At 46.2% G+C, this 21349-nt stretch overlaps 1 protein-coding gene across 2 annotated transcripts in view; it reads left to right on the forward strand.

Annotated features, from left to right (window-relative positions):
• Pmp22 (peripheral myelin protein 22) overlaps positions 1-12859 on the forward strand; it is a 30328-nt gene extending 17469 nt beyond the window's left edge. Inside the window, exons 4-6 of one of the 2 annotated variants that reach the window (XM_004663109.2) lie at positions 2492-2632; positions 11546-11737; positions 11959-12859. In XM_004663109.2, coding sequence (XP_004663166.1) covers positions 2492-2632; positions 11546-11709 — 305 coding nt within the window. In that variant the 3' untranslated portion in view covers positions 11710-11737; positions 11959-12859. Of the gene's footprint in view, positions 1-2491; positions 2633-11545 lie in introns of both variants that reach the window. The other variant, XM_045131637.1, reaches the window with a different exon arrangement.
• The last annotated feature ends 8490 nt before the right edge of the window (positions 12860-21349 follow it).

The raw sequence follows: 21349 nt of genomic DNA on the forward strand, positions 1-21349 counted from the left end.
CGACAGAAAGAGAAAGAGGCAGATAGAGAGAGAGAGAGAGAGAGAGAGAGAGAGAGAGAGAATGGGTGTGCCAGGGCCTCCAACCACTGCAACCGAACTCCAAATGCGTGTGCCCCTTGTGCATCTGGCTAACGTGGGTTCTAGGGAATTGAGCCTTGAATGGGAGTCCTTAGGCTTCACAGGCAATGCTTAACTGCTAAGCCATCTCTCCAGCCCTTATCTGCATTTTTTTTTGTTATTATTGTTGTTTTTTGGTTTCTCGCTTTAGCCCAGACTGATCTGGAATTCACTATGTAGTCTCAAGGTGGCCTCGAACTCACAGAAATCCTCCTACCTCTGCCTCCAGAGTGCTGGGATTAAAGGTGTGCGCCACCACATCTGGCCTTATCTGCTCTATTTTTTTTAATGTTTGCTTGGGGTTTCTTTTTGAAGTTTTTTTCAAAAAGCTATTTGTTTAAGTGTATTCCTTGTGTCAAGAATAGCAAGAATGAACTCACCCAAGGTGATATGCCGCAGCTACTTGCTGCAACTGAGGGGGTAGGTGTTCTCACTGCCTTTAATCTCTGCGTTTTACTTCTTGTGCTTACCACCTTTCACCTTGTGAAAACCACCTTTGTCATCCTTTTGTCTCCACCTCCAACCAGAGGATTTGGCTCAAGACAGTAAATGTTCAACAAATGCTCACTGAAGACACTCCCTTGCTTCCCAATTCTGGTTTGATTTAAGAAACAACATAAGGGAAAGATTTCTCAATTGTAATGGAGTTCAACTGATGAATAAAGGGGTTAGCGTACTTTTCCTAAATGCAATACATAAAGGCTTTAGGTTTCTTCCTCTTGATAGTGATGGTCAAGACAGTGATGAACGGGAAGATCTTAGGCTTGAAGAGAGAAGTCCAGGACAGCATGTGCACCCGCCTTGTCCCTCAGGATGGCGCACACGTCTGTTTGGAATATAGCAGAGGGTAACCATAAGCTCTCAAAGACCCTGAAGGCAAGTGTGGGGAGACAGGGGGGCAAGGCTCAGATTCTCTAGCATGCATGCACACAAATGCTCCTCAGCTTTAACTTGGATCAGCAGACTCATCTAAGTTAAAAGTATTGTAAATAAATACGGATTTCAGCACACTAAGCTACTGAGCATTATAGCTGAGCCATGATGTGCACGTCAGTGTTTCTGGTGGTCACTGCCATTGCCCAGTACTGCAAGGGCAGACCATACTATGTACAGCTCACCCAGACAAAGCTGCAATTTTAAATTTTGTAGTACAAGCTGTATTGAATGTGTGTCACTTTTGAGCCATTGTAAGGTAAACACACGTATACATATATTAAACTGTAATAATTAACGGATCATCTGTATACCTAAATAACATATTTGAAAGACACTGGAAGAAAAGTCAGCATATATGTGTATATATATTATAATATATTTTATTTATTTATTTGCGAGAGAGAGAGAGAGAGAAAGAATGGGTGCACCATGGTCTCTAGCCACTGCAAACGAATTTCAGACACATGTGCCACCTTGTGCATCTGGCTAACGTGGGTCTTGGAGAATCAAACTGGGGTCCTTTGGCTTTGCAGACAAATGTCTTAACCACTAAGCTATCTCTCCAGCCCGAAAAGTCAGTATGTTTTAAAATTTTTTTAAATTTTTTATTTATTTATTTGAGAGCGACAGACACAGAGAGAAAGACAGGTAGAGGGAGAGAGAGAGAATGGGCGCTCCAGGGCTTCCAGCCTCTGCAAACGAACTCCAGACGCATGCGCCCCCTTGTGCATCTGGCTAACGTGGGACCTGGGGAACCGAGCCTTGAACCAGGGTCCTTAGGCTTCACAGGCAAGCGCTTAACTGCTAAGCCATCTCTCCAGCCCTCAGTATATTTTAAATAGAGCTTAATTATTCATAGCAGGATTGGTTTTATGTTTGGTGGAGGGAGGTTAGGGAGTTCTTGCTCTTTCTGACAATGTCCATGGTAAAACAGGGAAAGAAATTATGATTTGAAGGCCTTTCAGAGGCTGAAGAGATGGTTCAGTTGGTCACGTGCTTGCTATGCAGGTGTGAGGACTTGAATTTCAACCCCAGAACCCACATAAAGACAGGCATGGTAGCATATGCTTATAATCCTAGTACTGGGGAGGCAGAAACAGGTGGACCCCTGGAGCTCTCTGGCAAGCTAGTCGAGCCTACTTGACAAGCTCTGGGCCAGTGAAAGGCAGTACTCAAGGGGCTGATCTCTGGCCTCCACATGCATGTGCACACATTTGATTGCACATTCGTACACACATGTATCTGTGCACACACATGCACAGAGAACGTCCTTTCAGAGTATGAAAGTAAACCACATGGGTTCTCTGAGGACACGGGGGTCCCTCTCCTCACACGGGTAGTGGCTTTCAGCAGTCAGGATCCTGTCATACCATGTGCCCCCACAGCAGGCCCCCCATTACCATGACCAGTGTTCCTAACCAAGTGCTTCTGCCCCCAGAATGGCTGCAGTCTGTCCAAGCCACCATGATCCTGTCCATCATCTTCAGCGTCCTCGCCCTGTTCCTGTTCTTCTGCCAGCTCTTCACGCTCACCAAGGGAGGACGCTTTTACATCACTGGATTCTTCCAGATCCTTGCTGGTAAGTGGTGGATGGTAACAAGGATGTGGTCCCACAATTATACTTTTTTAAAAAAAAATTTTAATCTGACCATTGGGTGCTTTTCATGAATGTGTGTGTTTCTATATGTGTGTGCGTTTTTACCCTTGGGAGCTCCCCACTTCTCTGTGGAATGAGGTGCATATGGCATGGGCCTTGGGAGCCCTGGGAGGAAAGTCTCCAACAAGGCAGACCTCCCACCAGGATGAAGCTGCCCTCCGGACACATTTTTAGAGATAAATACTGAGGCTGTCCTAGAGCCAAGGACAGCCTTGAGGACTGTTTTCTCTATATGACTTTATGCTTGAGGAAACATCTTGGCTTTAGTGTAGAAAATGACCCTGACATTCTGGATGTTGACGAGGACGTTCTCAGGAATGAGTGAGTCTGCTGCGTGTGGGTACGGCCAGCTCTCCAGTCTGCAGACTCTATTGGCTTTTGACTTCCTGTTGTCGTCAGCAGCACCTCTGTGTGACATGCCATCGTTCCAAGTTCAGAACTGTAAGAATGCGTGCACAGCACACCAGGGAAGCCTCCTCTACGTCCTTCCTGTGGTCTCTTCAGGAAGCCATTCCTAGGCATGGTGTTCAGGGGTCTGGAAGCTTCGGCTAGGGCCAGCATATTTCTTCATCAGTTCTTATCTTTCTGTTAGTGACTGCCAGCTGCCTGAGCTTGCAAGGCCCTGGAGAGTGGAATTTGTGGTCCAAGTTCATAAATCGTAAGCTCCGTATATACAGAGCATTTCTGGGAATCCCCGGTTTGGGTGCCCTGCATAGGCAAAGGGTGTGGTGTCTCGTGTTTACTTGTTTGTGAGGAGGCCCGGAATGCTGTGTCAACGCCCCATGTTCAGGAACAGCTGTCAGAGGGCTGGAAACAGCTCATAGGTCCTTGGTGGGTGGCAGGACAGATGGGATGCTCTCCAGGGGTTGTAGGAGAGACACAGCCTGAGGCTGCGTGTTGATGACCTTGTTGAGAAGCCAGAGAGTTCTCCTTTCCCGGAACTGGAGTCCCCTCAAACCAAACTCTTAAATACAACATTTCAGTCCTCGGGGCTGTGGGAGTTTAAATCTATAAGGTTTTTGGTTACTTACACTGGACGTTTTTTATACCAATTCAGGTGCCTAGATTGCTGCCAGCTCTGCCAGTGACGGATTATGTGATGCAGTATAATTTCCAGGTGTATGAAAAGCAAAGAGTGATTTCTCATTCAGTTTGCAGACTGGATCTATTTAATGTGTCCTAGGGCTTCTTTTGTGACTCTTTCATAGTCCAATATTGAGTGAAATGGGGATCATATCTATCACATTGGTGGGTGTATCATCAAGATAAAACAGACTTGGGAACCAGAAATTTAATTGTATTTATATTTAATTATATTTAATCCATATAAGCGTATTCGTTTAGTTTACTAATGAATGGACTGAACCCTAAAAGGTAAAGGAAGGCCACCAGCCCATGGCAGGGACCAATGAATGCTTATATGCCTCCCTTACCCTGTGGGACTGAGTGTGGTGGTTAAGAATGTCTCCTATTTAGACACGTGGAATCCCCCCGCAACACACAGCGCACACAAAATCCAGGGCACAAGCTCCACCTTTGTGTTCTCTTCCATTACAACTGATATCTAGTGGGCAATCAATTCACATTTGCCCCGTTCTTGTTATCTCTTGTTCTCAGACGTCTGCGACGTGTCAGAGCTGGCCAAGTTAAGAATGTCAGGCTGAGGAGAGCTGAGCTCTGTGGAAGGCAGCACCTTCATTTTCATTCTTCCCTCCGAGACAGTTCTGCTTTAAATTAGCCTATAAAAAGTTTTTAACCAACACCACTTCAGGTTAAAATTCCTGAAGCCCAGAGATAACCATTCCCTGACCTATGTCACCTCTGTGGTAAGGCATTTTAGTTCACACAGGCGTTCTTAGGTGTGAGAAGTTTCTAATTGTTTGATCTGTTTACTATCCAGACATGTTAACACTCTGCCTCTTCTCTGAAGTAGTGCAGACATTCTAGAACTCTGTGACAAATGTCCTGAATTTCAAAGCACATGATTTTCTTTTCCTTTGTCCCTTTTGAATCTTAGCAGCTTATCTCTCATAAGACTCATTTTCAGTTATATCTGTCACTTGAATGACCTCCAATTAAAGAGGAAGCTATCTAAAGTTAGAAACGTTGAAGCAAACTTACAGATGGAATTTCCTAGTCCTCAGAATGTTCTCTGTTTATTTGCCAGTCAAAATTATACGAAGGTTGGTCTCCTAGGAACCTCTGGTCTCTGAAATGTTCTTTTGGAATTGCTATCAGGTCTTTTCACTAAAGCTGAAAACTGAAGTCAGGGACTTTATGTAGACTCCTGAACCCCTCAGTGTATGGCAGTCCTGATTCAGCCTTGTTGCCGTGTTGTTCCTCACGGCCAAGAAGGGGGATATTATTGCAGGGTGGTTAGGGGTGAACTAGTGAACACCTGAGAACCAACAGCTTGACTTGAAGGAAGAAGTCAGAAATGCCAAAACAACCTGGGGAAACAAGGAGGGAGTGAGGAGGAGAGGAGAGCTGACAGAGGGGGAAGACAGTGGAGAAAGTAGCCTCATGGTCATAACTGCAAAGCCTGAGTATGTCCCCCATGGTGGCTCAGTTCCATGAAAGGCAGATCGCTAAAGTGGAGCATTTTGGGGACATTGTCAGCTGTTAAAAGCATTTTCTTGTAAAGGCTGTCAGTCTGGGTTCAGTTCCTCAGTACTCACTTCAATCCAGATATATGATGTGATATATGCATCTGGAGTTTGTTTGCAGTGGCAAGAAACCCTGGCATGTCCATGCTCTCTCTCTTGAACATGGATAAATAAAAATAGTTGAAGACTGAGCATTTTATTTTATTTTTGTTTATTTTCATTTATTTGAAAGTGACAGAGAGACAAAGAGGCAGATAGAGAGAAAGAGAGAGAATGGGTGCGCCAGGGCTTCCAGCCACTGCAAACGAGCTCCAGACGCGTGCGCCCCCTTGTGCATCTGGCTAACGTGGGTCCTGAGGAATAGAGCCTCGAACCAGGGTCCTTAGGCTTCCCAGGCAAGTGCTTAACCGCTAAGCCACCTCTCCAGCCCAAGACTGAGCATTTTAAATGGGTACTGCTGGAATCTCCTGAGTAGTCACATGCTGGTTGTCAGCACAGCTTCCCTTTGAGGGCATGCTGTGGTCTTTATGGCCCAGATCTATGAGTTTGAAGGAAAGGCAGGTGACAGGTGGCTGGGCCCTTCCTCACAATCACAGCTCTGTGTCTCTGCTTTGCTCCAAGTCTTATATTTCTGAACTGTCTTCCTTGATTATATACTTGTTGGGTTTGTGGCTTCCTGAAGAAAACCCCAAAGCCCCTCCTTCTAGATCTATGTTTTTCAGACTTAAGTGCTTATCAGCTTAGCACCTTGAGGTGCTTTTTAGAAACATGCTTGTCCTGCTCTTTATCCCTGGAGAGTTTCATGCAAGAGATGTGGGCGGGGCCTCTCCCTGCTGACTTGTTGCTTAAGCTGCTCTGATCTTGTGGTGCGGCCGCCCAGTCCACTCCCCAGTCCACTCCCCATGTACCCACCGGCAGCAAATCCCAGTCGTGAATGGTGGGTTCTTCTTAGAGGAGGAGCAACCTGATCCTACTTCTGGGGGTTGGAGTCATTCCTCTTTTTCAGGACGTAGATTCATTGCTCCTACAGGGTGGTTATTCTTTACTCTGGCGGGTTGGGTTTGCTAGATGAGAAAACATCAAGAAACCCACACAGAACCAGATGTAGAAAGAAAAAGATGCATGTTTTGATGTGTTTCCCACTTACACCCACCTGCTAGCTACTCCGTTCAGGCACATGGAAAGCCCTCATTCACCATGCTTAGATAATTGTGCTCCTGTGGTAGAATCCAGCTCAGGTCAAATGCATAGTCACTGTGATTAAAGGCAACAGAAGAGATAGTAGAAGAGCACTCCGGGTGAATCTCATCTTTCCCACATATTTTGTCTCTTCTGCTTTAGACAGACTGATAATACACTGAGAGAGAACTGAAGATCTGGTTGGAAGGTTAATGAAAGCACCCTGGCCCTCCATGGCATAAGTCAGCCACCACATTTAGAAACCCTGCCTGGAGTGAATCATTCCGGATGTTTTACTGACCATGCCCACATGGGAGCCAGTAATGCTGTGGGTGGCTGTCTAGGCAGCACTGGGCATTTGAAAGCTGGCAATGGAAACTGGGCCAAAAGCATCGAGAAGGCTCCACGTAGTTGAGAACGAGATCAATCGGTCACTGTAGCTGTTCTCCGAGCTCTTTCCTGCCACTCACTATTGGCCCTAAGGATGATGTGGGGCTCAGCTAAAGCTACCACGCCCATACCCCGGCTGCTCCTTCCCCTTGCTTTGCTCTGAGCCCGCCCCTAAACTCATTTTCTGTTTGGCTACTGGAGTGATTTTTCTTTTTTTGTTTTTGCTTCTGTTTTTGAGACAGTCTCACTATGTAGGCTAGGCTGTCCTCGGATTTATGGTCCTTGTGCCTCAGCAGCCTGAGTAGTGGCAGTAGAAGCCTGTGTTACCCCATCTAGCCTGGAGTGGCCTTTCTAAGGCACGAGTCTGGTCCTGTTTCTTCTGTGCTGAAGGTCCCTGCAAGCTTTCTGCCACAGGCTATGTAGATTGCCATCTGGCCCTCTGTGAGCTCTGCAGCCTCCTCTCTGTGATCCTGTAGTCTCTGCCAACCACAACCTGTCTTTTTATTTTTACTTTAGAGAGGGGGAGAGAGAGAGAGAGAGGGAGAGAGAACTGGCACACCAGGGCCTCAGCCACTGAAATCAAACTCCAGATGCTTGCGCCACCTAGTGGGCATTTGCAACCTTGCACTTGCCTCACCTTTGTGTCTGGCTTACATGGGATCTGGAGAGTCAAATGTGGGTCTTTAGACTTTGCTGGCAAGCGCCTTAATGGCTAAGCCATTTCTCCAGCTCCACTCCCCATCTTTTTAACTTTGTCTCTGCTCTTTCTTCTTCCTGGAATTCCCATCCCACCCTTCTTGACCTGCCTGCCTCTTATACAGCCTCAAGGTCTAGTTCGAGCACCATTGCCTCCCAAGCCTTCTCAGGTCCCTCCGTGTGGATCTCAGCCAATCTGAGCTCTCAGGGCGCCAGGGACCTTTCTCTCCTTTGTACTATATCCAAAGCATCTGCAGACATGTCTGTCTTCTGGACAGACATCCTGTGAAGGTAGGAGCCTTATCTCTTACCTCGGCCCCTAACGTCTACGACAGTGCCTGAATACTGTAGGTCCTCGTTACATGCTTACTGAACTCAAAGGAATGGAGGTGTCAAGGAAGCACTGAGAATTCCCTAGGTTGCTTACCCTGCCCTTGGCCCTGTGGTGTCCCCTCTCAAAGGCTGGGCTGTCATCACTCCCCTGAGATCACTGTTGCCGTTGAAGGGCCTTGAGACTCTCTCTTCCAAAGGACTTCTGAAGGGAACATCCAGCGGGTCGCAGGCCCGGCCATCCTGAGGCGTATGCCAACTCTCGTGACCTGAACACTCAGCATCTTTGTTATGTGGACCAGGTCATTGTCCTTCCGCTTACATCCGACCCATGCTTTTATACTCAGGACCCTCTCAGAGGCCACATTAACCAGTGGGGAGACCTTGAGGCCTCTTACCTGCTGGGTGACGTGAAAGGGACTCACAGCAAGGAGACATATTTGGCTTTGGGGACAACTCTTGTCTGACATTAGCTGCTCTCATTAGCCTCACTCCCTTCTGAAGTTTGTTCCTTTAAGGCGAACCTCAAGCTAACCAGTCAGGTTACTCGCTGCACATTGTGTCCTGCCTGTCTCTGTCCTTCTTGGTCAGAAGTGGAACATAGTATTTTCTTCTTTTAACTTTTTTTTTTTATTGGCACCTTTCCACAATAAACCATGGTAACCCTGCCCCCTCCACTTTCCCCTTTGCAGCTCCACTCCATCATGCCCCTTACCCCTCTCAATCAGTCTCTCTCTGTCTCTCTTTTCCCTGTAGGGTCTCACTGTAGCCCAGGCTGACCTAGAATTCACTCTGTATTCTCAGGGTGGCCTCAAACTCATGGTGATCCTCCTACCTCTGCCTCCCAAGTGCTGGGATTAAAGGCGTGCGCCACCACACAGTCTCTCTTTTGTTTTGATGTCATCATTTTTCCCACCTGTTATGACGGTCTTGTGTAGGTAGTGTCAGGCACTGTGAGGTCATGGATATCCAGGCCATTTTTTGTCTGTAAGGAGTCCTACTCTTCCTTTGCCTCTTACATTCCTTCCGAAACCTCTTCCACATTGGACCCTGAGCCTTGGAAGGTGATAGAGATGTTTCAGTTCTGAGCACTCCTTTGTCACTTCTCAGCAGTATGGTGCCTTTTGAGTTACCCCAACTTTACTGCCGTCTGAAAAGAGAAGCTTCTCTAACCAAAAATGAAAGTAGTGTTAATAATGGGTATGCACATTAAGAGAAGTGTTTACTGGGCAGTTTGGTGAGCACAGTATATATATTTAGCCAGACACCAGCAGACATTATACCCCTAGGGCTCATGACTTGCCCTGTCATAGGTTTTCAGTATCAGGCATGTATTCTGTCCTGTGGAGTGGGCCCCCAGTCCAACTAGAGAGTGGCTGTTTTCCCCCATAACAGACATGCCACTATTGTACCCATTGACTCATTTGGCCTGGCTGACCAAATTTAAGGCTTGCAGTATCCACTGCTGTTTATCTCCACTGGTGATTTCTGTCTCTCCCATGGAACTGCATGCAGCAAAGCTTTTTCCAGCTTTCTGTCAGCTGGTCTATATGGAGGAGGTTTTCAGCTCAGTTCCAGCAGGATTTCTCAGTGACCTTGCAGCCCAAGTATGTGGAGTCTTCAGCAATAGGGTCTTACTATCTATTCCTGGTGGGAAACCAAGGGCTTCAGCAATGGCCTGCAATAGTTTGGGGTACATTAGGGACCCCGCCGGTCAACAACTCACTGGAAGGTACTCATCCCTGGCGCTAAAAATTTTCTAGTAACAATCTATGGCTCCTGAGTGTGCCAATGTCCAAAAATGTAGGAATCTAACATTTTCTTTTTGCCAGTTAATCCGAGGCATAGCTGAGCTACATGGCTACTAAGGCTGTCCCTCGTGCCTGTGGCTCATAGACAACCCATAGAGAGGCTTCTCGTATCCTAAGCATCCTTACACCCTATTTCATGTCTGTTAACCCCTCACCTTTTTCTGTGGACATGCTTTCTTACAGCCCTGCCCCCATTAGATAGATCATAGCTAGCTCAAAATGACTCCCTTCCCTCCCTCCCTCCCTCTTTCTTTCTTCTTTCTTTCTTTCTTTCTTTCTTTCTTTCTTTCTTTCTTTCTTTCTTTCTTTCTTTCTTTCCTTCCCTCCCTCCCTCTTCCCCTCTCTCCCTCCTTTCCTTCTTCCTTCCTTTTCTTTTTTCTCTCTTTATCTGTCACTCTGTCTCTATCTTTCTTTCTCTTTTCCTCCTTTCTTTCTTTTGTTTGCTTTTTAAAAATCATGTGGATATATGTATATGTGCTTGTGTGTATGTGTGTTTATGTGTGTGAGAGTTTGTGTGCATGTGTTTAGTGGCTGAAGAATGGCCTTGCTCAGCCTCAGAAACACCACCCACCTCCTTTGAGACAGGGGCCTCTCATTGGCCAGAACCTCACAGTTGGGCTAGACTCACTGGCCAATAAGTGACAGGAGTCCTCCTATTTCCACTTCCCTAGTGCTGGAATTACAGGCCTCACTAGGACCAGCTGAATGGGAGATTTCTCTTCTGAGTTGCTGAAGGACAGTCTGGTCAGCTGGCTCGTGTGACATAGTCTCCCATTTCTGCAGTTTGTTCAGACAAAGTTGCAGTGACCACCACGTCCGCAGTCCAAATAGCAACAAGGTTAGCCATAGGTGGTCCAAGCATTGGAGCTTGGGAGCCATATGAACCCCACGCAACCTGCTGGCTTTAAAAACTAGAGTCTCCGGGAGCTTCTCAAAGAGCCTGTTTTCAGGAGGGAACAGACAGAGCTTTGTATAGCCTCAGGCTGGGCTGCTGATGTCCCTGGACTCCTCCCTGTGGAGGGACACCAACTGTCGCATGGCATGGGCTGGCAGGCTTCAGCGTGGTGGCTGCACAGCCCTGTGGTAGAGACTTTTCTTCTTTCCACACCGGAGAGTTGCGTGGTGGGCCAGGGAGGGGTGGGCTGACCTACTTGGGTGTCTGATGCCCTTTTATCTGCCTTGAGCTTCAGGCACAACCATGGGGCACCAAGTGGGATGGAGCTGGTGCTTGGTAGTCTCCTTCCTCTATGGCTATTCCCTCCTCCTCCTCCTCATTGCTTCTTTGTCTCCCTTCCTCCCTTATTGAAAGCCTCTGGCTCCCAGGAAGTTTCTCATAGACACTGCCTGCTCCTGATCATGAGGCAATACTGCCAAGGGAACCTGGTCCTGTACGGTCAGCAGGGAGCCTCATGGCTTTGCTGTGTTACGGTACCAATAGTGATGCAGTATCATTTCACTGCCGTTGGTTTCTGATCACCACACAGGTTGCTGGGCATGTCCACACCCACTTCTGGAAAGAGACAGCCTGACTGATCTTGTAGTCGGAGTACTTCCTGGCTACCCTGTGTGGTCTGGGTGCCAGCAAAGCAGAGAGAAAAGAGACATGGGGCAGAAAATGTGCATAGGACCTTCAGTGTCATGGCCTGCACGGCCAAGACTTGAGGGGAAGAGTGGCTCGTTTGCTTGGCTCCTCTCAGGTCTGAGCTGGGCAGCACATTGTGCCCAGGGTTAGACGTGCCCTCTGTGGCCAGTGTTGCCAGTGACTGGGCAGTGCCGCCCCACCAGGAACTCCCCCCCTCACCTGCTCTGCCTGTCCTCTCCAGGTCTGTGCGTGATGAGTGCAGCGGCCATCTACACGGTGAGGCACTCTGAGTGGCATGTCAACACTGACTACTCCTATGGCTTCGCCTACATCCTGGCCTGGGTGGCGTTCCCCCTGGCCCTTCTCAGCGGTGTCATCTACGTGATCCTGCGGAAACGCGAATGAGGCGCCCGGCTACTCGCCTAGGCTCTGAGTATACGCAGGGAGGGAGGGAGGGAGGAAACCAGAAACAAACCAACAAGCCAAAAAGAGCTAGCCAAAAGCCCAAACTCAAGCCAAACCAAATGCAAGCAGTTGAGGGGGGAATTGCTGTTGATTGAAGATGTATATAATATCTATGGTTTATAAAACCTATTTATAACACTTTTTACATATATGTACATAGTATTGTTTGCTTTTTATGTTGACCTTCAGCCTCCTGTTGAACCTTAAAGAAACAGCTGAAGACCTTGACGTCCTAACAGCGTAACCAAGCTCAGTGTCTGTCTTGTTTTTCCATCATTTGTTTCACCCAGAAGTAAAATAACTCCACCTGGCCCCTTCCCTTTCATCTGAAAGAAGATGCGTACCTCCCTCCCACTCCGCTTCATAGAAAACCAAAGTGTGGGGGTAAAAACCTGGAATGCCCGAAAACCCTCACTCTGTGGGTGACCTGGTGCATTGAGCAGGAGCATCCACCATCGGATCTGATCTGTGCGGAGCCTTAAGCACCCACAGGCACAATAAGCAGACTGGAGCCCTCTGCTGAAACACGGCTAATGGCTTTGGAATACTTGCCCTTTCAGGGGGAGTATCTTAGTCACACATTTAAATGAGAAATCAGTGACGACGAATCTGTGACATGGTGCTATGGATTTACCATTCCTTACTATCACTAATCATCTAAACAACTCACTGGAAATACAATTAACAGTTTTTTTTTTTTTTTGACATAAAGTACAATGGAGACCTGAATAATTCTGTGTAATATAAATGGTTTATAACTGCTTTTGTACCTAGCTAGGCTGCTGCTATTACTATAATGAATACATCTGAAAGCCTCCATCACTCCCACATTTTCTTTATGGTCGGAGCATCAGGATGAGATCTAGACCCTTGGGACTGTGAGTTCCCAGACTTACTGGGTCTAGAAGTTTCTGTGCTTCCAAGGACTGTCTGGCAATGACTCGTATTGGCCACCAACTGTAGATGTATATACGGTGCCCTTCGGATGCCAAGACTCCAGGCCTTTATTTTATTTTTTGCTTTGCTTTTTCCTGATTTTATATCAACTGTGTGGACTAAGATGCATTAAAATAAACATCAGAGTAACTCACTGATCTCTCTTGGGTTTTTGTGGGGCCAGGGTGTGGGCCGGGGCACGCGCAAAGGTGGGGTGAAGAGCTTCGGTGGAAGGCAAAACTGAGTCAGTGACTTGGATTGCAGTATGGTGCTAAAGGAGCAAGGTCTCACAGGTACCCGAAGCGCCTGGTGCCTTCAAGGGTCTGTGCAGTGTCTGCCAGTTGGGCAGAGATAAGAACTGAGCTGGGGTGGAGACCGTAAAGGGATTGGAAGAAACTTGGCTGCCTGTCTCCTGTGCCCCGCTGTCCTGTGGCATGCATGTGGAACACAGGCATGACATGAGCTGTTCCGACACACGGCAAAGCTGGCAGAAGCAGCGCAGACCCCGAGCCCGGAGGTATGTGACAGCGCAAGGTCTGAAGGGTAGTGACAAGGGCCAGATGTTCAGATGAAACATGAGTTACCAGCTGAGCTCCTAATACCATCCAGGAGAGGGCAGAGGCCCCGTCTGTATCGCCCAGCTCCAGGCTTGCTGCACCCAGCCTTGTGCGACACAGGTGTTGGGCTGAGGGTGGACTCTGTAGTCTTCCACACTTAGTGAGCTGCTGTTTTGAACTGGGTGCCAGCGACCAAGAAAGAATGATGAAGATGCAAAGTTACCTTTAAGGGAGAGAGTCAAAACAAGAGGGACTACATTATAAGAGCAGTAAGAGCCTGGAGGTCAGGTGGCCTGGGATTGAGCCTGCCTGTGACTTTGCAGAGGGAAGAGGTTTCCTTTCTATAAGATGTGGACTCCAGGGGCAAGGCTCTGGGGTTGTGGAGATTTAAAGGAGGTGATCTGGGTGAAGTGCCCAGCACAGTGGATGGAGTCTACAAAGTACCCTATGAGAAGGGTTATCATGAAAGCTATGAGAGAGGAGTCTTTGAAGAAAGAGGTTCTGAGTTCACCTCAGTCCCAGGCTCCATGTTGGATTCTCTCGCACATGGATCCACTCCAGATACTTGGATTCTGTGTGCCCATGATGGGGATCTAGCTTGTAACCAGGGATGGAACCTAGAGACAGGGCTTGACAGACCTCAGCGCCATCCAGAGCCACCTGGAAGCCCCGATCATGCAGAACAATTCAGCTCTCAGTGGGGCCTGAGAGTGTGCATTTCCAGTAATGTGGATTCTCAGACCACGCTCTTGAGAGGGAAGCCATCTGATCCTATTTCACCTGAATACCTGTGATGGAATTAATCCTCCATTTTGGTAACTTGTGCTTCTCACTCAGATGCTGGTTGGGTCAACACAGGTGAGTGACTGCAAGACGCACGCAAGAAGAAGTGAGGGAGGGATTTTACTTCATAAGCGTGGGCCTACTCTCATTCCATAAAATTTATCTTAGAAAATTCCATTTAAATTAATATAGAGAAAAGCACAGAAGAAAGTTAATGGACTTCAAATCTCCCCACCCAAGTGACTTTGTTGGCATTTTTTAACAAGTAATAAATATAAGATTATAGTATCCTGGGCTTGTGTAGAGGGAATAATAAAACTTGAAAACCTCTTTCCTACCTCATAAAATCTGACACAAATAACCATAAAACCAAGAACAGAGGCACACTAGAACAAAATAAATAAATTAATTTCCTATGATGTTTTTTTTTCCCAGAATAAAATGTCCGATAAATATAGATCCATTGATATATTTTGGAAATTGACATGAAGTGATAATAGCTCATGCCATCTTGTATTTTGTTTTCTGATAGAAATGTGAGATGATTTCATGTCAGCATACACTTCCTTCCTCTTGCTGAGCTCTGCTTCATTCTTTAAAATCTCCACATAGTCTTGTCACATGGCTGCACAAACCTTTACTTCCCATTCTCCACTCACAGGTACTTGGCATGGATAGTTTTTGAAGTATGTCCCAAGTATTAAATCTTGGTAAGAATGTTGCCAAAACAAAGAGTATTTATATATATATTTAAATTTAGGGTATATCACCTGCTTAGTCTCCAGAAAAGTTACAGCAACTGGATTTCCACCTGTGACTCATGGGTTCTTCAAGAGCAGAAGGATACTAAAAACATTTGAATATAAACAGCTTATCTCCTACCAGCTCCCTTGGGAGTGTTTGTTACTGATCTCCTGTCCTAGGGCAGTTTCAAGCCCTTGGGAATCTGTCTCCTGTCATATGTTCTAAGTGTACCTGATAGGCAGTGGACCTTCAGGGAATTTCACAAAGGGACTGGATACAGAAATGCTTCAGATTCTATGTTGAGCATAAATGTCATCATATGTGGCTTTGTCTTAGTCAGTTTTCTTTTGCTATAAAAAAACATCCCATGCACTTTATAAAGAAAACAAAAGGTTTATTTAATTCACGGTTTTAGGGGCTGGAGAGATGGCTTAGCAGTTAAGGCGCTTGCCTGCGAAGCCTAGGAACATATGTTCCAATCTCCAGTAAGCCAGACACAAAGTGATGCAAACACACAATGTCGCGCACGTGCCACAAGGGGGTGCAGGTGTCTGGAGCTCCTTCACAGTGGCTGAAAGGCCCGGACGCACCCATTCTCTCTCACTCTGTCTCTCTCACTGTCTCACAAATTTTTTTAAAAAAAAATCCGTTTTAGACCTGAAAGCCTAAGATAAGGTGACCATATTGGTTTGATGCCTAGTCAGGCCTCCCGTATGTATCATGTGCTGGTGGAAAGGCAGAAAAGGAAATGGCTACATAGAAAAGGGGACAATACACAAGATGGCCTTGCATTGTACGTGCTGTCATCTTTAGTATGAAGTCAATGGCCGGCATCAGTCACTTGGGAGAGTGACTTCCCAGTGGCATAATCACCTCACTCTAGGTCCTACCACTTGAAGGTCTGTCACCTCTTAGCGTGGCCACACTGGGACTCCAGCACATGAACCTCCTTGGTGACACTCAAGCCATTGGCAAGTCCTGGCAGGCTGACCGGCTTTCCTAGCCATACACCACAGGCCCAGTACTCCTTGAGCAGAGTCCGGCTGTAGCATAGCCGCACAGGACTCCTCCTCTTCACCCGTGGTATTAAGTTTGGGACGGGAAGAGATGAGTTTTCAGCATGAAAGCCCAAAAAGACCCACCCTCCCTTTCGTAAGTGAAACTGGTGGGTGTTAAAGAAGAGAACTAAGTCCCTGCAAATGGCATCAAAGGCAAATGGCAAGTGGAAGAGATCTGTAAGACACCCGTGACATTTTGGTAATAATGGTGAGTCTGTGCTGTTTAACTAATAGCACGTTCTCCTCTTTCCTCCCTCCTGCCCAGTTCACTGGGGCTGAGACACCACTGAAATTCTGGGGCCAAATACAGGGTTCCCTCTCTCCAGCTTCTTTCCAAAGGTCTTTCCTTCCTAGGTGGAGCTAGACATTGGTGTTTCTCATTCTGCCCACCTACCTCCTGTTGCCACCAAGCCCCAAATTAGTGTAGTGGAAAGATGTTGGGGGTGGGGGAGCTTCTTTTTCTCATCTAAGGCCCATTTTTGAGATGTAAGCATTGCCATGGTTGCTCCTAGCATTAGGGTGTAATCAAATGTAATTGAAATGGGAATTTAAAAAGTATTTGTTGCAAGAAGAGAGAGAGGAAGAGAGACTGATTCAGAATGGGCATGCCAGGGCTTCTAGCTGCCTCAAATGGACTTCAGATGCATGCGCCACTTTGTGCCTCTGGCCTTACTGGGGAACGGAACCTGGGTTGTTAGGTTCTTCAGTCAAGCACCTTAACCATTGAACCATATCTCCAGCTGTGCAATGGGAATGTTGGGGTTCCTTGCCAATACACCAACACACCAATGTACCAATAAATTTAGAGTATCCCAGATTCTTGCCTTGTGAACTTAAAAAATTAAAATCCAGAGGGTAAGGTTGAGAGAGACTTTATTAGATTAAGAGAAGGAAAGAGAAGAAAGTACAGAGAGCTCCCACTATGTGGAGGACAGGAGGGGCTGAGAGCTCATACGGGAGCAAGGAGGGCCCAGCTGGGTGGAGACAAGGGAAGCTTACCAGGACCTTGAAGTGCAGGAGCTATCCAGGAGAGAGACTTGTTTATACCCTATGGGCAGCTATTTATACTCTTGTGGTGGTGGGGTTCACCTTCTGGCTCATGTGAGCCAGAGTGAGGGCTGATTGGTCCGGGCTAGGGGCTGGCTCAGGAAGAGGCCGGTCATGAAGCCAAGTTCTGACCAACCACAATATCAGGATTAGTCTGAATTTTATGAAAGGAGACCTCCCTCCTAGGAAGGGCTCAGGTGTAGTAAAACAGGTCTAGGGAACACATTTAGGCAAGACATCAGGAGAAGCCAGATTCTTCTCTGATTTCTAGCAAAGTACAGACTTGGGCAGGCCCAAGACATTTCCACATTTACTTTAGGTGGCCAGTTCCCTAACAAAGCTACCTGACTCCCTCTTACAAGGAGCAAAGCCAAAGCAAACATTACCCAGACCTAAAAGAGAGGGGCAAGATGTGCTGTCTGGGGCAGGTAAGGGAAGCATGGTGGCATCTCCAAAGCACTGTCTTCCTGGAACAGAGAACGTGTGGAGGTTTTACTCAGGAAGCCTAGACACATTCATAGACAATTGGGGGCAGGCACATTTTGAGCATGCTCAGTTAAGAAGCACACATCTGAGCATGCCCATCTTAGGGCTATGGTTAAGAAGGAAAAATTATAGACACAAATTTTTTGGGGGGGGGCATGCTTAGCTCAAGGTCATGGGACACATGTTTAAAAGACTCACAGCATGGGCAGGAATACCTCTGGTTGTTGGTTATGTTCAACTTGCATCCTAACACTTTAGCTGAAAGTTAAAAAAAAGATACCTTGAAGGTGCCTTTAGTATAGGATTTGGCCGGTGAAAAGCACCTTCACCCCTTAACACAGCTAACAAGGTGTCAGAAGGAAGCTTGTTTCTATGCCAAGATCCAGAGCCTCGACTCAGAGATTTTTGCCTTAGCAAAGAAGAAACGGGTCACGCAACAAACAGGCTCCTAACCTTCCCCAAGCGACTGTCCTCCTTTGCAATAGAGTGAAGAAACTCAAGGCCAAAGGCATTCCTGAGGAGAATGAAGGTTATGGTGAAAGACTGCTGGGAGGGATCCACGATGTGAAAGCACAGGCATGCTGGTTTGCTGGACGGAGCCAGGAGGAGGTCTCTAGGGGCTGAACCAAACACAAACCATTCTTCAAATGAGAGAAAATTAAGTTGGATTAGTTTGTAAAACAATGTAGAACCCAGGATACGGTTGGGAAACAATAGAGAATTCATTTTGCAATTTGTGGTGCTTAAGAGTCGCATGTGGTGGAGGAGAGAAAGCGAGCCCCAGTTAAGTCACTGTCATGGGTGACCGTGACCATGGGCTTTTTGCAAAACAGTGTTCCAGGCCAAACGTTGTAGGGAGTGTGTTAGCCAGTTTCTGTCACCGTGAGAATATATCTACAAAAAACCTCTTTAAAGAGGACAGAATTATTGTGGTGTGGTAGAAAAAAAAAGCTGAAAGTTGAATTGATCCACTGAGTTAACTCTAAAGAGTTAATTGCTGAGTTGCTAAAGTTATCTTTTTCTCAACAGATGGAAAAATCCCAGAGAGAGAACTATCCAGAAAGGGCCCAGAGGGACGATAAGAAAGAAAGACAGTTTAGGCTAAAACAAAGTGAAACGGAGTTCACTGTAGGGCGACCTGACTACAGAAATGATCGATATGCAAATTGCCCCTTCTGGTCTCTTCACTTACTCCTGTCCTTGGCTATGAGAACTGTAAAATGGAAATAAAAAGCTCAGCTCAGGCTCAAATCTTCTTTTGAGGGCTGTCTCAAGCTCTTGGATTCTCAGGTAAGTAAACTCCTCTACTTTCACACATGCTGGGTATCGGAGAGATCTTTCCAGAGAATTTCTGCAACAGTGGTTCTGTTTCAGAGGTTGCAGTCCGTAGTGGTCTGGACCCACTGTTGCTACAGCAGGCGGGCGGATGTGGAACGAGGCTGCTCACCTCATGGCTGCCAGGAAGCAAAGAGGAAGAAATAAGGAAGAGGCAAGGCCCAGAGATATCCTTCAAAGCTACATTCCACATGCTGCAACCAGGACCTAACGGTTGACTCAGCTATCTGTTGATGAAGTCAGCCTTGGTATGATCCAACTATCCCCAATAACACCATTAGTTGAGGACCAAGATTTAAATACATGAGCCCCCCCTTTTGTTTAACCAGGAGGATATAAGGGGTGGGGGGCTCCATATCCAAACAACAAGGGAGAAATAGATTCACTAAAACAATCCAGCCAGTCACTAAACAAACAAGAAAATAAGGATGAGAGCCCTCATTAGGAAGACTGAAGACTTCCTTATACATAGCTGCTATGATGCACGTTGTAAAATTTCCAGTTTCTCACACAAAAATTATGAGGTATGGAGGGAAACAGAAAAGCGTGGCCCATGCGCTGGGGAAGTAGAGCTGACAACATACACAGTAAGCCCTGCTGTCCACAGGGAACATGTCCCAAGACCCCTAGCCAACACCTGAAGCTGCAGACATCAAACTGCATATACTATGCTTCTCTGTACACATATATACCAATGGTAAACTTAATTTATAAAATAACACATCATGGTATTAAAGCTATACACAATTACAATCATATGCTATAAAAGTTATATGAACTTAGTTTCTCAATATACCTTAGTACACAAACTCGTGTTTCCTGTAATGACAGGCGATGACATGAGGCATGCGAAGTTTAAGGTGAATGTGATACAGAGTTAAACTACCACATAAGGTTACTTGAACACAGATGTTGGGGTACTGGCAACTGAAGGGGTAAGGAATGAACCAGTGAGTAGCATATACAGTGTGGATATGCTGGGCAAAGGAGAGAGAGCAGAGCACTTCAGTTATATTACACTGCTCAGCATGCTGTTGTTATGGGGTCTAATGTTCCACAAGTAAGACCTTCGACTCATGGAATGAGAGGCAAAGTTTTATTGGGTAAAAAGAAAGAAAAAGAAGAAAGCTGGTGCATCAGGTCTGCATCCCAGAGTTTGGGAATCTCAGGATGAAGCCCTGAACTGTTGGAAGTGTCAGCTTTTATTGGAAATACCCACATAATGTTTATAGACAGGAAAAAAAAAATAAAAATCAGGATGGGAGTTAAACCATACATAAGTTACAGGAGGTGCCTGGGGGGAGGGGTGCGAGGTAGGCCTGTAACCAGGAGTTTCCCAATATCCCACTTACCTGCCCTAAGGAGTTTGCTCCACAATGCGGGCCTGGGGTAATGCTCTTCAGACCAGCCGAGCCTCCTGTTTATCTACCATCCCCATCCCCTTAAACAAGTGTGTTATGAGCTCCTACAAGGAAGTGACTTCTATTTTTCTCTAAGCTAGGTATAAAGGAATGTAGAGAAATATAACATTTTTCTCACTTTACATTCCCCCCTCTGACATGGCACTGAGTTACATATTTGACACGGGAGGGATAATGTCTAGGGTCTTTCTTCAGTTTCAGATAGGGGGGTATATTGTGTCCATAATACCATAAGCTTAACAGAACTAATTTTATTTTTAACACATCTGACCAAAGTATTAATAATACAGGGTCCTATGTTGAGGCCTAGCAATACTAACAAACGTATGCCGGTGACCTCAGAAATAAGAGTAGTTAACCATGGAGACCAATTATACATAGACTGAAACCAATTATTAGTGGCTTGTCGCTGACATTCTCTTCCTCTGAGATTTTTTTTTTCTAACTAAAGCCAGTGTGTTTTGGATTATCCCCTACTGATTGGCATAAAAGCAGTAAATTTTACATAAAGCAATACATAGGCCCCCTTGTTTCATAAAAAGGAAGTCTAATCCTCTTTTTATTTTGTCCCCTACACTTTCACAACCGTTGAAGTGGTTAGGATGACCTGGTAGGGGACCTTCCAACATCCCAATACACCCAATATGGTATCTCTTGATCCATGCTCTGTCACCAGGCTGAAAGGGATGGGGGCAAACAGGGTGTGTCTGAAAATCAGTCTTGATTGCTGGAACAATGGACTCCTGGACTCTTTGTAAGACTTGGATAGAACAGAAGAAGCCTTTCATTAGTAAAGTCAGTTATCTGTTCAAGACCCATCCAGGGCAGGAGGGGGAGGAGGTTCCATACATAATTTTAAATGGAGTAATTCCTTTTACATGAGGAGTAAACCTGGCCTTTAACCGGGCAAAGGGAAGGAGTCCCACCCATCCTTTGCTGGTCTCTAGGGTTAATTTAGTTAAAGTCTCCTTCAAGGTCATTCTTTGCTGCTAGATCTGCCAGTCTGTTCCCTCTTGGATGATGGCTACTTTAGAAGGCTTTCTGACCCACCTAGCATAGGACATCACCTGTGTCTAATATAAGCTGAATTTGCATTAAATCTATATCCCTATATAAAACTTTTAGAGCAACCTTGAAGGTCTGTAAACAGTTGAAAAATCTTTAACTTTAGGCATGATGTTTAGGGTTAGCCTGCAAATTAGCTTTCTGTTCC

The sequence above is a fragment of the Jaculus jaculus genome, chromosome 12 (genome assembly GCF_020740685.1).
Source record: "Jaculus jaculus isolate mJacJac1 chromosome 12, mJacJac1.mat.Y.cur, whole genome shotgun sequence".
Lineage (NCBI taxonomy): Eukaryota > Metazoa > Chordata > Mammalia > Rodentia > Dipodidae > Jaculus > Jaculus jaculus.